The 16,719-nt window shown below is 37.5% G+C and overlaps 1 protein-coding gene across 2 annotated transcripts in view; it reads right to left on the reverse strand.

Annotated features, from left to right (window-relative positions):
* Positions 1–4,732: 4,732 nt before the first annotated feature.
* Positions 4,733–16,719, reverse strand: part of CDC7 (cell division cycle 7) — a 28,366-nt gene continuing 16,379 nt past the window's right edge. For both annotated transcript variants that reach the window (XM_067538493.1, XM_067538494.1), the window contains exons 9-12: positions 16,293–16,471; positions 12,410–12,492; positions 8,786–8,935; positions 4,733–6,680 (exon numbers count right to left, since the gene is read on the reverse strand). In XM_067538493.1, coding sequence (XP_067394594.1) covers positions 6,283–6,680; positions 8,786–8,935; positions 12,410–12,492; positions 16,293–16,471 — 810 coding nt within the window. In that variant the 3' untranslated portion in view covers positions 4,733–6,282. The remainder of the gene's footprint in view (positions 6,681–8,785; positions 8,936–12,409; positions 12,493–16,292; positions 16,472–16,719) is intronic.

Raw genomic sequence — 16,719 nt, forward strand, 5'->3', positions numbered from 1 at the left:
CATTTTTTGGCATGTAAGAGGCATGGTGCATTCACATAGTATTTTTGGTAGTACTTTTACTGAGTGTTAAAACATAATGGCCAGAAAGATACAAACAAAAATAATTAAGAAGAAATCATACAGGAAATATTAATGCTAAGCAAAAATTCTCTGCAGTAAACTTCATAAAAGACAGAACAGAGTACAAATATCACCATATGTTTGATGTGGTTTTCAGTTCAGTAGACTCTCAGATGCAATAGTTCCTAGATTACATTTGTCAGAAGGGCTGCTTTATGATGCCCTGTATTAAAGCCCAAATCCAGCCCAAGGAGCTAGTTTGAGTGTTCGAGAGGTATGCAGAGGGCAAGTGGAAAGGAATCCATCCTGCCATGCTATATCATAACTTCTAGCTGCAGCAGCCTTGCCTCTATCGAGCTGCATGTTAGAAAATTAGATATATGTAAGACATGTCATCATCTTGCCCCTACTTGTAGCTGCATGTTGTGGGCACCCACATCTCCACTAGATCATAACTCACCCTCCCCTGCACAGCGGAACTGCATTGGTGAGAAAGCAAGGGATCAAGAACTCCATTTGTGCTGGTACTGTAAAGATATGGCAAAATATTTTCTCCAGCAGAAAAGCACTATGCCATTTTATAACTAGTTTTCAAATATCAGATAAATTCCAATTCACGTGGCATTTACCTTAACTAAGCTGTCTTTGTTATCCCTTCACAAACCTCTAAGATCCCCCAACTCCCCCCAAAAAATAGATTTGGATGGGATTTTGAATACATTGGTTAATGTCACTGGCATTGCTGCTACTAATTACATACATTCTGTATGATTACTTTTCTAATATTGCTTTGAATCTCTCTAGAAATGGCACTTCTGCAGCTTCTCTTCAGTACTCTGCCCTATTGCTTAACTGCCATTACAATGAGGAAAAAACAGCATGAATTGGGATGGGAGGGGGGCAGAAGTCCACTATAGACCATTAATTCCTGGTCTGTGCTTGTACAGTACTGAGAAAAACCCACCTCTTCCCTCTATTACATCCACATGAGTATTTTTAGATAGTTATATCTGCCCCCAGCCTTCTTTTCTCAGAAGTCTACACATTCATTTCTCTTAGTTTCGTCATATGTCATGCTTCCCAAGACCATCATTTTTGCTGCCCTTTGGTTTCTGTCCAGTTTATTAATATCCTATTCATAGCATGGTGTCTAAAGTCAGTATTCCAGCTGTTTGTCACTGCTTTACATCTGCTGCAGCAACAATTACCCTCTTGCTCTTTTAATACTTATATTGAGACAACTCAATATACAATGGTTTTTATTTCAACAGCATTGCCTTGCAGACTCTGGATCAATTATATATCACCCAAATCAGTGATGTGCTGATGAGGAATCCTGGGGGCTCATCTATGGTACAAGAGAGGGGCTCTCTGGATCCAGGGATTATCAGAGACTATGCTTGGGTGTAGGGGAGAAAGATGTGTGGCAGCCATTAAAATACTGATGGCAAATCATTGCTCCAAATCTGTAGTACTAATATTTTCTCCCTATTCTATACTCATCTTAGTTTTCTTTTTTCACTACCTGAATGTCCTTGCATTTATCCTTATTGAATTTCATGTTATCAATTCTTGTTCTCTTCCTTTTACACCTTCCTTTGTAAGGTGCTTTGATATGGTCTTTTTAAGCACTTCTAAATTGTAGCTATCTTTTGTGTGCGTAAGGGTTGAACTTGTTTTCAACTAACAAGTTTAAGTTGAAACTCAAGGGCTTGAGTAAATACCGAATAACTTGGAAGGCCAGATGTCCACTCAGTGATTCAGCCTCACAATGAGAACAGCACATTTCTTACAACCCCCCCCCCCGTCATGTCCCCTCTTATCTGTAAGGATTCTCCCTCTCCACCCATTTCCCACCCCCTAAGTGTAGTCAGAGATCCTTTGATGTAATTAGAGTGTCTCTGCATGTTATGTTCTGTATATGTCATTATTACTCCTGTTCTTTCTGGGTGAAACAATGTCTGTATTCGAAAGTGAATTGATAGAAAAAATGTAAAAAGATTGTTTAAGTGATAAAAACTGTATATAAACATCTCCTGTAACAACATGAAGTTGAAGCTGATTTATCAGACTTCACGGTATCGTGAATAAACCTCTTCAGTATTGTCTGGGGTGCCTGATTCTTGAAAAAAGAATCCTTCGTGCTTTACATATGTATGTTCTATTTTCACTTTATCCTCCAAGTTTCAAATCACTGGCTAACTTAGAGTAACAAATTGCAACTACTGTCTAGTTTGTTAGTGAATATATTGAATAATGGACTTAGCACTGTCTCTTACCCCACTTTACTCAAAACCTAACAATTTGACATAATACCATTACTAATGACTCCCCATTGTGGTTATTCAACCAATATGGTGGATAATACTTCTACCACCTAGCACAGAAGGATATTCCATGCTATGGCTAACAAAAAGCAGGAAGTAGCTTAAAAAAAACCTCAAGCAGTTCAGAGAGTTTGTCGTTGATCGTTGACATTTTTTGCTTTGGTGTCAGCTAGTATTCTAGTAATAAGACCACAGATAGCACGAGTGAACGTAGGAGGAAATAATACATCTGCAGACACTGGCAGACAGCACCGCCTGCCAGATTTGGCCACAGTTCCTTTAGATAAATAACTTCTCAGTGATGTGCTGTACTGAAATTACATAAACAGCAGAAATTTCTAAGATCTGGGCCCCCAGGGTTTTGTGGGTTTCAAGATTTTCTGCAATCAATATTCTGACATCTGCAAACATTTTTCTCTAATAGCTGATGCCAGAAACAGTATTAGATTACCACCATTTAGTAATTCTTATTCAATTCAAGATCTTTATAAGTTTGATTATATTGAAATAATTGTTTTTCATCCATAGCCCTGGTTAGGACATTTACACTATCATAATCACCACCTTATATGGAAAGGTTTCATAAAAATGTGAGAGCAGTAACTTTTTCAAAGACTCTTACTCATAACCTTTTATAGTAGCAACTCCATTAGTATTTCAAGAAATGTATATGGAAAGACATTGTATTAAACTTTCGATAGAAAGCATGAATAGTTTTTTTTTAAAACTGCTAAAAACTGACCGTCACTTTGCATGATGAAACTACTGGGAGTTCTGGAACATCTATTAATTTTATGGTTTCACTCAACCACTTTCAATAAAAACTCCACATTTCTTCAGAATTCAGAAGATAGTTGTTGCTTAGGCCCCAATCCTGCAAGATTTTAGTAAGTATTATGCCTAGTATTACTCTGACTTCAACAGGCCAACTCATGATAGTCAGAACTATGCCTCGTAATAAGTTTTTGCAGTCAAACCCTTAATTTATATCAAACTATATGCGATGAGGAAAACCCTATATATCCAATGTAGCCACATCTGTGACTATGACCAGATAGCCAAAACGCAATGCCAGGTGCAAAAGTTGCATCACTTTGGGAAATAGTTCTCTCAGCTTACCCAATGACTTTGTAGCCACAGAGAAGATACATGTGACATTTATTTACAGCTTGAAGGTATTTAGATTTATGTTGTATAACAGACAGACACTTTTCCCTCTTCTGCGCAAAACTTTTTCCATAGGCCTGGGTGTACATAGAGAGTGGGCCTGAGGATATTTCCTCACTATGATTTTTTTCTGTAGGAGTATATGAAACTTAATACATTTTTTAAAGTTAAAAAAATTCAGGCCACTACAGTGGCCTATCAGAAGTTAAAACTGACTATTTTCAAAAAATTAAAAATATCTTAAATATGACTCTGTCCTTTCAGTGTTGTGATTCAAGTTGTCCACAGGCTTCAGCACAAACACTTCATTTAGACACATGGGATAGTTTATACCACTCACACACTTATTTCTGTTTTGATTTAGATAGCCCTGTATTTGTCTCATTAATACTTTGTCTTGTATACCCTTGTATCAAGATCCCCAAAGATTTTAGCCAGTCACAGCACCGTAATCTGTTTTGTTTTTTTTTTTAAAAAGAGATACTAAAAGACAGAATGTCATCTTGTCTTAACTACTATAACATCCTTCTCACCTGTTCTGACAAATCTCATAGTCTCATTTATATCCATTCAAAATGCTGCTGCACACACTTTTCTGGCTTATCAATTTAACCACATCACCCCTTTGCATCCCTCCACTATCTCACACTGTGCCACACACAAACTACTTGTCTTCACTTTTAAAGCTCACCTACCTACCATCTCATGCTATTGAGATGCTGAATTCTGGCTCTGCTCTGCCAATGCCAGCTTTTGTTGCCTATTTGTTGCATTTTTCAACAAGCACTTTTGTACTATCCCCCATGTTTTTGCTCACACATGGGAGGAGCTCCCTGTAAACATCTGCAGAACATATTGTCAACCTTCAAATCTTTCTTTAAAACTCTCCTGTCATGATGCCCACTCTACAGAAACTTCACCAATGAGGTCACTTCTGATCATAATGACTAGAATTGTCTAATTGTTATCAGTCTCTGTCTGGTGTATTTCTTTTCTTGGATTGTAAGCTTTCTGGAGCAGGGGCCATCTTTCTGTTAGGTGTTTGTACAGTGAATACCACAGTGCAGTCCTGATCCATGACTGGGGCCCCATGAGCTTACCACAATGCTGCTGCTGCTACTACTAGAGTAAAGCTATAAACATCGCCTGGATCAATAAGAAATCAGGTCATTAACTGCTTTTGAGGCAGTGGGAGCTAAAAAACCCATTTAATAATGGTTGCCAACAATAGGGTCACCCCACACACACACCCTGGGAAGTTTTTTTTTTTTTTTTTTTTAAAACCATAAAAAAGCCACAAAACCTTTCAATACAATTCCAAAAAGCATTCTTGAGACTTATTTCTTAAAGGTCTGGAAAACTTTGTTTTCCAGTTTTCCATCATTGAGGGATTTATGCAGGAAAACAAGAAAAAACTACATTAGAATATATTATTTCCTGTACAAAGTCATCCCGCAGGATGCCCCTTCCTTAGTTTAAAACTGCCAAAATATTGCTATTACCACTCTACAGTCTTCCCAAGTTATAAAAGCAAAACTTATTTAATGGATAGTTTGAAAATATAAGTTTCCAAAACAGTTTTATTGATATCCATACAGGCCACATGAGCTAATCAGTGAGTTGGTGGTCGGTGTGCAGTGAGTTACTCATGTTACTTTAGCTGAGAAAGTACAGGCTATGTATAATGCAAGCAGTTGTGCTAATTCCTACTGCCCAAGTGGGGGAGAGGGAAGGATACACTTCTTGGAACACTTGCCCTTACGGAGGTCACACAGTCAAACAAACAATGCCTGACCGCTAGAGTAGCAGTTTATACAAACAAAGTATTCTCTGGGGATGACTTGGATAGACTTACTATCTGTGGCCAGTAGCAATGTACCCAGGCTGTCCAATACAAAAAGGATAATCTGGAATGTAAGTGGCCCACAAGGATAAAAGAAAGGGTTGTATGCATGTGGACAGAATACTAAACATATGTTGACCAAAAGTGTGTCTACAACATTTCCTCATATTACACCACACTTAGAAGCACGCTAATGTATGTTTTTTGTAGGAAAAGTTAGTTTAATTTTACTAGAAGCTTTTAAAACAAATAAGTGAACTTAATGCTTGTAAAACTTGTTATTAACAGCCTTAGACTAAGTCCTTCATTTCCTCACAGAACATCTGCAGCACAGACAGCTATCTTTCCCACAACACCTCACCAATTAGCTTCAGCAATAACCTGGGTGGGTCTGTGTGTGAGAGAATGTATGTCACTTCTCATCCATAGTCTCTGATACCAAAGATTGAATAATCAGCAAGGAAAGGTTCTTCGGTAATGCGAACACTTGTCTTCTACAGTTGGACAATAACCATAAATTCTCTTCACACAGGCCACTGAACAGCCATCAGAAGATAAGTTTCCATCCCTAATAATAAGAAATGGATTTGAAATGGTGATTTAAAATGTGAAATGCTCCATATTCTACTTCCAAATCCATGATGCCAACTGTCCTCCACCAGAAATGTATTTCTGACATTTTTTTCTTCAGAAACCTCTTCCACACAGTACAAAAAAAGATCAGTACATGCTATGAAGCTAAATAAACTCAAAGTGAGCGTCTGTCAGCAGTTGGATTTCACAAAGATTTGTAGATGTTAAAAACAGCATGTGAAATTCAACTACTACTGTATACTATTTTCATAGGAAGTAAATATCAAGAAAATAATGAAATCAGTTGTCTTCTCACATTCTGACATCTTTAAAAAAACGATGCAGCAAAGCCTCTTTTGCAGTTATTCTTGTAGCCGGGTTTAGATCTAGTAGCTTATCAAGTAGGTCATAAGCCTCATCAGGAACTCTATCCCATCCTTTCAAATCTGTTGCCTTTTCTGTTATTTTAATTTCCAAGCCATTGACATCTTCATGACAGCTGTTCCTCAGCTGCTGGATATTTTCCCCAGGTGTTTGGGAAGCAAACTCTACCTTTTTATCTGTATCAGTTGCCAAAGCAGGTTCATGTAAAGGATTGGTGAGCACATCACTTGTCGATTTAGTACAGCTGCTATTTGTTCCTCTAAGCCTTTCACAGAGTGTTCTTAAATCCTGTGCTGGGACTTCTTTGGTACACAGTATTGATTTGCCTATGAGGAAAATAGTGTTTATAGTAAGCACTGTTTTACTACACATAATATACAATTGCAAACAATTTCAGATTTGTTTGAAACATCTCAATGGTACTAAGACCATTCTTGGTTCAGGTATTTTCGTTGAAAAATGCTCTTTTAAAAAAGAAATGATCACCATCTCCCATGGTTTCCAGAAAGCTAAGTCAAGCTGTGACAATGAGAGATGGCAGCCATTTTGAAAGAGGGTAGTCCTACATGGAATTCTCTGTAATACATTATTCTTATCCTCTGCTCAAGAAATCTTCAGTTAAGAAGAAGAATGGGGGGGGAGTACCACTAATCCTACAAAAAGTCAAATGTAACCTCTACAAAAGACCTCAGTAAGTTTTAACTATAGGGTAGTTTGAAATATCTATTATTCCATTATTAAGATAATTTTTTTTTTGGGAGGGGGACGGGACGGACGGGACTTAATTGCAACTCTGAAAATTCTCAAAATTCATTGTGTACTCAAGTAAGTGCTGTAATTTTGGAGAGGATATGCAGTATTATTCATACATAAAGTGGGTAAATCCCTGGTTTAAGTGCAAAACTCCATTCAGGCATGGAATCACTGGAAGTGTTTTGACCTCTGTTTCTGCATACTCTATGTTAGATAACATACTAAACTAAGTACATTTGAAGAAAAGAACTATAAATCTCTCTCATACCTGTTTTTTGGATTAGTTACTTGTGAAGTGGCAAAAAATTAGCATTTCATATAATTTGAGAGAAACTAGGAACATTTTACTTTTTTTTTTTTTTAGCTTTTGCAATTTTCCTATGTTTAATGCCTCCCTTGTAGTCTTGGTAGTTATGAAAACTTTGTTATCCTTTCACAGCAGGGTACACAGCTAGAGGGCCCCCACATGGGAGGGAAAAAGGGTACACTTTACTGGAGCCCGGAAGCCCTGTGGGGGCCCAGGCCAGGCTGCAACCCCCATTACCATGAGGAAAAAATTGAGACTAAATTGTAGATCATGCCTGAAGATATTTATAGAAACTTATTTCTCTGTATCTATTGTCCAGATCTTGTGAGATTTGCAAATCTTGGAGGGGGGCCTGTGTTAGTGGGCCTTAAAAAATTATGCTTGGGCCTTGCACAGCTATTGGCCCCATAGAAAAAAGCGGAGGGGCATTCCGGAGTTGTAGAAGGTGAGGCTGGAGTGCTCTTACTTAATCGGAGACAAGGCAGATGGCAAAGCCACCAGTAGCAACATTTCACACTATCCAGAGATGCACTTCGTGAAAGGTGTGGCTCAGGAATTGGCCCACTGGGTACTTGTGGAAAGTTTTTGGTTTTTTTAGTTTTATCCCAAAGGACATAAAATAATTAAAACTAAAGTCTTTACCACTTCTGGTGAGACACATCATCAATTTTGTCTATTTTACAACCACTACCTTAGATTAGTAGAAATAAAGAAACATTAAAAAACAATTTTTCTTTATTTATGCATTGGTTTGGAAAATGAAAATTAATGTCAGTTTCACTTTCAGGTATTAAATGTTGCAATGTTTGATTTGTAAACAATGAAGGGAAATGTTTACTTGTATAAACAACCCTATTTCCACTGAAATATTTTTAATCCCAAATATTTCTAATGGCTTTTTAAAAAATAAAAGCTAATGGTTACAATATCCAAATTTTGGACTACATTCATTTAAAGCTCCAGGGCATTTTCTGCGGGAATATGGATGCTAGTTCAAACATTCTAACCAAATTCCTATTGGAGTCATTACATAGCTGCTATATTCCGTTTCTGAAATTGCGGCATTTCAGTGAAGGGCAATATATAGTTTGTAAGCAGTTTGAGAATTCTTTAGGATGAACAGCACTATATAAATGCAAATTATAAAGATCAACTAGAAAAGAGTGGGTTTTTTTTTTTTGTTTAAGCTGTTTTAATATTAGTATTTTGTTACAACTTATTCCACACTAGCAAATGGGAATGTACTTATTATAAAATTCCATAGGTTTTAGTGAATTTGGGCATACAAACATGTAAATATTACTTTATTACCTAAGTGATGTATAACAGACTAAAGATACGATTTTTTTCGGTAATTAAAAACTTGCATACCAAATGTTTTAGCAGCCTGAATAGTTTCTCTGGATCCACGAATAGTCATGATCTGTGCCAAAGCAGTTAAATCATCACTTGCTTTGTAAAATGGATACCGTCCACTGAGCAAAGAAAGGAATATGATTCCTGCAGACCACATGTCAATTGCTGCAATTGAAGGCAAGCTTTTAGTAACAAGGAACCCACAACTTTATCATCTGGAGTTTAGAAAAACCCTCATAACCAGCAAAGTTTCAAAAGAAATAATTTAATTAATAACCTATTGATTTTAGCCATATAGATTACATTTCAACATAGTTGAACATTTCAACATACAACACAGTTGTAAGCTCCAATCCTGCAAGCTCTTAAGCATGTACCTAACTTTACCCACATGAATAGTCCCACTGACTCTTATGGAACCACTCTGTACAGTTATGAATATACTTCAGTGTTTGCAGGATCAAGGCCTTAGTCTGATGCTAGTTTTAAGCATGCACAGTATGCAGATTTAGCTCTAGCCAACATTAAGTCTTTCAGGTAGGGTGGAAAAATTAGGCTGGTTAATTACAATGCTTGCCAATAGCCATTAACTAAAAGTGTTTTAATAATAATGCATAGAATCATAAAAGAGTAGGGTTGGAAGGGACCTCAGGTGGTCATCTAGTCCAAGCCCCTAGTCAAAGCAGGACCAACCCCAACTAAACCATCCCAACCAGGGCTTTGTCAAGCCATGCTCTAGAGATTATCTAAAAATTTGCCTAGGGAAAAAGGAGGTTAAAATATAAAGCCAGCACTAACTTCAAATAATTAAATATCTGAAGTAATTTCCTGTAACAGTGGAAGATGACCTGGCAATTCTAAATGGATTTATGCTGAAGACTGTTTACCCCTAACATAAAATGACTTGACAAGGTAACCATCTTAAGAATTGTAGCAGTTAGAGGTTGTTCATCATTTTCATAATTTTATGAAGAGTACAAAGAGTGCATTGGGTTCCTTTCCCAAACACGATAATTTTCAGCATTACAGTTATGAGAATATCTGTCTGCCATCATTTATTTGGCTCACTAATTTGTTTGAAGGCTGGTGGGGAAAGGAAAACAGAGAGGCTGAAGAGTTCTCCAGGACTGAGGGAAAAAACAGCTTTTGTCTTTTTTTTTTTTTTTTTTTTTTTTTAAGGTCAAAGTAATTAACTCTTTAGAAAAAAGTTGATGTTTTTGTAGAATCACATGGATCTGAGTTTAATTATTTCCACTTACAAACACAGCCTCTACTGTGCTCTGAATATGTAAAGTGATAGTTTGACAATTGCAGATAACTTAATAGTTCAACTTTTTAATGAAGAATGATTCAATTGCTAAACAGGTGTAATTATGGGCACATAGTTGCAAAGTGGTACTTTGAACTGCTGCAGGATCTAACAGAAGATCTCAAAATTATATTATAATCACTGATGAAGTTAGCCTCAGACCCTTGTGGGATAGTTTAAATATTAGCCTCACTTTATGGATGGGGAAGCGGAGCCATAGACATAAGACTAGATCTACAAAGGTTTTTAGGTGCCTAACTGCCTATTTAGGCATATATGTCCATGACTTGGGTGCCTCTTGACATTCTCAAAACTGCTGCTCAGCTGCTGCCTGTTCCTGTAGATGACTACATTTCCACAGCTCAGCATTTGCAAAGTCATCTAAGTGCTGATGCCACCACTAAGTTAATGAGCTAATCAAAGCCCTAACTCAAGCCAAAGCCCTGAAACAGCATTCTCAAACTAGGTATTCCCCCACAGGTTGGCACATTTGTCTGTGTGCTTACAGCACTTGTGGGATGTGGGTGACCTAGTTCAAGTCCTTGTTCTGTCTGATTTGAAGCAGGGACTTGAACCCTGGTTTTCCACATCCCACATGAGTGCCCTAACCACCAGGTAATTGGGTATACAGGGGTGGGAATATCTCCTGTTGAAGTTGTTACTCTTTGTATAAATAAATATTGAGAGAGAGCTCGACTATAAGTAAATGGTTTGGGCATTCACCTGGGATGTGGGAGCTCCAAGTTCATGTCCTTGCTCCAATGAATATTTAATTATTTAATAGAAAGTGGAACAGTTCCAACAGGGTACAGGAGAGCTTCAGAGAGACCACCCCACAATACCCAATAACCTGGTGGTTAGGGCACTCAACTGGGATATAGGTACAAGTCCCTGCAGTGCCTGATTTGAAGCCGGGACTTGAACCTACATCCCAGCTGAGTGCCCTAACCACCAGGCAATTGGGTATTCCAGTCTTTTTTGGAGGGGGAGGCATGAAAGATCTGCTAGGGCATCAGGTAGCTCACCTGGAGAAGGTTCATGGCTAAGGATACCAGTGGAGGGAAATGCCTATCTGTGGGCCTGTCAGTCAGGTATTAAAGGCTCAGATCAATGGGAGTTAGGTGCCTAAATACCACTGAGGACCTGGGCCTAAGGCCCACCACTTATCTCTGCATTTTACTCCTGGTTAGTTTAGGTGGCTCCTCACTCAGGTTGCTGGCTTCTGATGATATCTCCCTTGACTGCCTAACCTGGAGCTGAGGATTCCATGAGACAGCAGGGCATGTAGGGGTTAGGTGTTGGAACATTGAGCACTGCAACACGTAATATCTTTGTGGATCCAGCCGTAAATGACTTAGGCCACACACAAGTCTGGGAGAACTGGGATTAGGATACAGATCTCCAAACCATGTGCTTTAACCTTAAAACTCATTTATCTCAATAGTTTAATCTATGATTTGAGTGTTTGCATTTCTTCACATTTCTCATCTACCATAACTTTCAATTACTCCACTGACTTTTATTAGTCTCTCACCTTTTCACATAAACACTCCCTTCCATAGTATTTACATCAGCTATCTGACTGATAGTAGTTCAAAGTGAAAAAGATGGTTAGTCTAAGCTATAGAGGTCCTTTATCTTTAGACTTTTTTAACTCAAAAAGAGGGTGTTTTAAGTGGGAACCTAATACAAATACACATTTGAATAAGAAAAATGAAAGCTTTATGAAGTCTGGATCTATCTTCTACCCAGCAGTAAGAGTTTTGGGGCTGGGAGGAACCTGTTCAGAAGCAATTTTGATTACCTAAATACTAATTATAGTAAGGCTGTTTATCTCACATCCATGGATTTCTGGATGCCTGAACAGATCAAGAAGTCTATCAGCTTTTTCTGTTGTCTATTAATCTGTTTGCAAACATATTGTGTTAATTATGATTGCTCTTTAAAAGCATCTGAAGTATAAACAGGGCCGGGAGGAGGGCAACTCAGAACTTTAATTGAAACAAAGCCAAAAAATTGGAAAAAGCTGAAAGTTCTATCTTTTTAAAAGAAAAATTCTACTAACTGCTGCATATGACACTGTACCTTAAACCAATTAAGATGCATTCACGTTTCAAACATTTTAAAAAATTCCTAACTTGTTCTTCATTCTGAGTAATGAACACTTTAATAAAAAACAGGAAATGCTTGAACAATGTTAGAAAGGACAATAAAATGAATTCCATAATGTAAACAGAAAAGGCATTCATAGAATCAAAAATAAAGTACTATGCACAAATGGGAAAATCCAAATGTAGAAGAGTCACTAATTTTAGTCTGATGTATATTACCTGTAGTCTGAGTAGGGCACTTAGTTAATACCTCTGGTGCTCTGAATCCTGGTGTCCCTGCCCTAGGAGCAACTTGTTGACGTCTTGTAATAAAGAAGAAAACCACATTTAGAGTGCAATGGGATACATAATTCATAATGCTCCTGGTTACTACAGAAGACAGAAACCATTTTTAACATGCTTCTATGAGACATGTCCACATTGTCACATGTTGCATATATTAGCATTTTAATCAGGCAACATTAAATATGTGGAATATAATATTTAGAATGAGATAATACACAAAAATAAGTTGCATGCTTCAATCATGATGATGTTTTCAGTTTTCATCAGCTGCAGCATGATTTCCATTAAGGGCTAGCTTACACAGGGACACTCAAAAGTTAAGATGAATTAATGAAAGGTGTGAAGTTAAAACACATGGCTTAAGGCTGCTTTACTTTTGAATGAGAGCATCCACACGGGTGTGAAGTTAAAGCATATTAAACCTTCAGTTCATTAACCTTAACCTTTCTGAGTGTCCTCATGTAGCCCTACGTGTCCAGCTTGCAGGGGTCAGGTTTGTTTTTTAAATTAGTAACATCAACCCCTTCAAATTCCACATTCTGTAAAAACAGCACATTTGACTAACAAGATATAATGATTGTCAAAGCATAGTGACATCAGGCCAGGAAGTAAGAGACCACATAGTATTTTGGAAGCTACACCCAGTAAACAGAACTTTCTCATTAATGCAAAGAATTGTTGGAATAACTCACATCCCTGATGGAGGAATGGCTCACATGAATGGAAGTTAACTCCACATATGGGATGGATTTGAATTGAAATGCCAAATTGTCTGACTATTAAGGCGTGTACATGATGATATGTTTAAGTAAATTGTAGGGACATTCTAGAGGGAAAAAAAGGTAAAACCTAACTTCCTTCCGTCTTATGCTACAAGACAAATTTATAGTTTTCCTTTTAGTGATGAATCTCCAAATACGCAGAAAACCGTATGTTAAAGGGGAACCCAAATGCCTTAAATAGAACTTGTTGAAATTTCAGATGAAAAGTGACTATTTCAGATGCAGTACTGCTATTTTGAAACAGTTCACACAGCCTACGTTTCCAGAAACAATTTAAAAAACATATTTAACAAAAATGTTTCCTCTTATTTACTTACCAAGACCTGAGTTCATGGTTCTATATTTCTCTTGCACAGCACTTAGACTACTCAGTAGTAGTGTTATAGGTGCCTAGAAAGATCTACACTAAATGGAAGACATGACTATGACTCCTGTAAGAGAAATATGGAATCCTGAGCTGAAGTCTTGACAGCTAAGCTAAGTAGTGCATACATTTTTCAAATGTTAGGTTTTAAGATGTGAGGTTTTTATAAATGAATAGAGAAGTGAAATGATTCTACATTTTAATAAAGCTTTGTTTTTGTTTTTTTAAAACAGTATTTCAATTCACTTTTAAATAAATAAAATTTCCTGGAAGAATCAAACCATGTGGCTTGGTCTGCCCTTAAGTTTTGCTGCCATAACTATGTCTGTTAAGGATGTGAAAAGTGACAGGGCTAACAGACATAGCTATTCCAGCGAAGCCCTAGTGCAGAGGCAGCTATTCCAAGAAAAAAAAAATCTTCCTGGTTTAGTTTATTTCATTTGGGGAACTAGTTTAAGCTATACTGCCAAAAGAACTCTTTTGCTGGTATAATCATAGAATCATACAAATGTAGAGCTGGAAGGGCCTTTGAGAAGTCATCAAATCCAGATTCCTGCACTGAGGCAGGACCAAGTAAACACAGCCCATCCCTGACAGGTGTTTATCCAACTTGTTCTTAAAAACATCCAATGATGGGGATTCCACAACCTCCCTTGGAAGTCTATTCCAGAATTTAACTATCCTTAAGAGTTAGAAAGGGTTTCCTACTATCTAACCTAAATCTCCCTTGCTTCAGATTAAGCCCATGACTTACTACTTGTCCTACTTTGGTGGACATTGAGAACTATTGATCACAGGCCTCTTTACAACTGGCCTTCCCATATCTGAAGTCATATTTGAGTCTCTCCAACTCAGTCTTTTCTCAAGACCTTTTAACCTTTCCTCATAGGTCAGGTTTTCCAAACCATTTATCATTTTTGTTGCTCTCCTCTGGACTTTCTCCAATTCGTTCACTTCTTTCTTAAGATGTGGCACCCAGAACTGGACACAGTACTCCAGCTGAGGTACAGAGCAGTGTACACAATTACCTCCCATGTCTTACAAATAATACTCTTAATACACCCCAGAATATTAGCATTTTTCACAACTGCATCACACTGCTGGCTCAACAGCTGGAACAATTTGTGACCTTCTATAACCCCAAGATCCTTTTCAGCTGTATTATCACCTAGTCAATACCACCTTATCCCCTATTTTGCAGTGGATGCACTTGAGTTTTCCTTAAGTGAAGTACTTTGCATTTGCCCCTATTGAATTTCATCTTGTTGATTTCAGATTAGTACCAGACCCAGGACTGACTCCTGTGGGACCCTATTAGATACGCCCTCCCAGTATGACACCAAGCCATTGATAACTACTCTTTGAGTACAGAGTGTCAATCAGTTGTGCACCCACTTTATAGTTATTTCATCTCGACCACATTTTTATAGCTTGCATGTAAGAATGTCAAGTTTGGACTGTCTCAAAAGCCTTACTAAAATCAAGATATCACATTTACTGTCGTGTCGTCCGTCCCCCCCGGTAACCCACTCAAAAGGAAATGAGGTTGGTTTGGCATGATCTGTTTTTGACAAATCCATGCTGGCTATTCCTTATAACCCTGTTATCCTCTAGGTGCTTACAAATTGATTGTTTAATTATTTGTTTCAATATCTTTCTAGGTATCGAAGTTAAGCTGACTGGTTTATAATTCCCTGTATCCTTTTTGTTCCCCTTTTTTAAGATCAGTATAGTGTTTGCCATTTTCCAGTCCTCTGGAACCACACCAATTATCCAGGAGTTCTCAATGATAATTGCTAATGTTTCTGAGTCTGCTTCAGCTATTTACCAAAGCACCCTAGGATGAACTTCATCAGGCCCTGCTGACTTGAATACATCTAACTTACCTAAATGTTATTTAACTTGTTCTTTCCTTGCACTGGCTTGTGTTCCTTCCCCCTTCTTGTTATATTAATTGTGTTGAGCATCTGGTCACCATTAACCTTTTTACTGAAGACTGAAGCAAAATAGACATCGAACACCTCAGTCTTCTTGATGTCATCAGTTATTAACTCTCCTTCCCTGCTAAGTAGTGAACCCACACTTTCCTTATAAACGGTCTCTTACTGGAAGGTTTACCACTATAGCGGTGTGGGTATATGTACGTTGGCTAACCCATCTAGGTGGAAATAAGTCCTGCCACAAACCCATTTCAGGATTTTAATGCAGAGAATTGTTAAGCTATTTTACTATATTGAAATTAAAAAACCTCACACCTTAAAGAAACAGCCTTTATACACTAACATCCAAAGTTTTTTATATGTACAGGATATAGGGCAGGGCTACTGGTTTACTGGGAGATGGACAAATTGATGAGGTTAAACTACAATAGTTATGTCAGACAACTCGAGTGATTTTCTGTAATGAAGAATTTTCTGTAATGGAGAAAACGCAATGTCAAACTATTTTAATTATATATAATTGCATTTATCTGCAATGAGGAAGTTAGCACTGGAAGTGAGTACCATATGAAATCCATGATCTTTGTCAAGTAAACAGTGTGTTCTAACGCTTGTAACTTGCATAGGTCTAATGCTATCTTTCACTTACTAAATTAACTGTCCAGTAAATCTAAGTTTCTAACCTTGCTTGACAGCACAGAAGTTGATTTTACAACATCAAAGCAAATTACCTTGAAAGGCAAACACTGCAAACTCTATCTGTTGCATAACAGTCACAGGTCAGAATAGCTGGGCAACTGTTGGCAGCTTTCCTGGCTACACCATTGTTCACTGCTTTTGTAGAAATAATCATCTTCTTTGTTGCTAACTTTCTAGATGCAACATCCATCACCTTTGATTGCTTTATGAGCTGTAATATAGATGTTATATTTTCTAAAGGTCTTAAACATTTAAACGTTGTTTCCATTTTACTTCACTATTCCCCTTCTCCTACCACTAGAGTGTTGAAAACACTAACAAAAATACGTTGCCAGTTTTAAAAAGAGGAGACCACCAGTCTTGTTTACTGATATCCCAATGGCTAATATTAGTAGCAAGGATTTAAAATTTTTGGAGTTCGTGATTTTCCTGGGAAATTAGATATTTTTTCAGTGACTA

Source organism: Emydura macquarii, unplaced genomic scaffold (assembly GCF_026122565.2).
Source record: "Emydura macquarii macquarii isolate MOO-44397 ecotype Brisbane River unplaced genomic scaffold, CSIRO-AGI_Emac_v2 contig_480, whole genome shotgun sequence".
In the NCBI taxonomy this organism is placed as follows: Eukaryota; Metazoa; Chordata; order Testudines; family Chelidae; genus Emydura; species Emydura macquarii.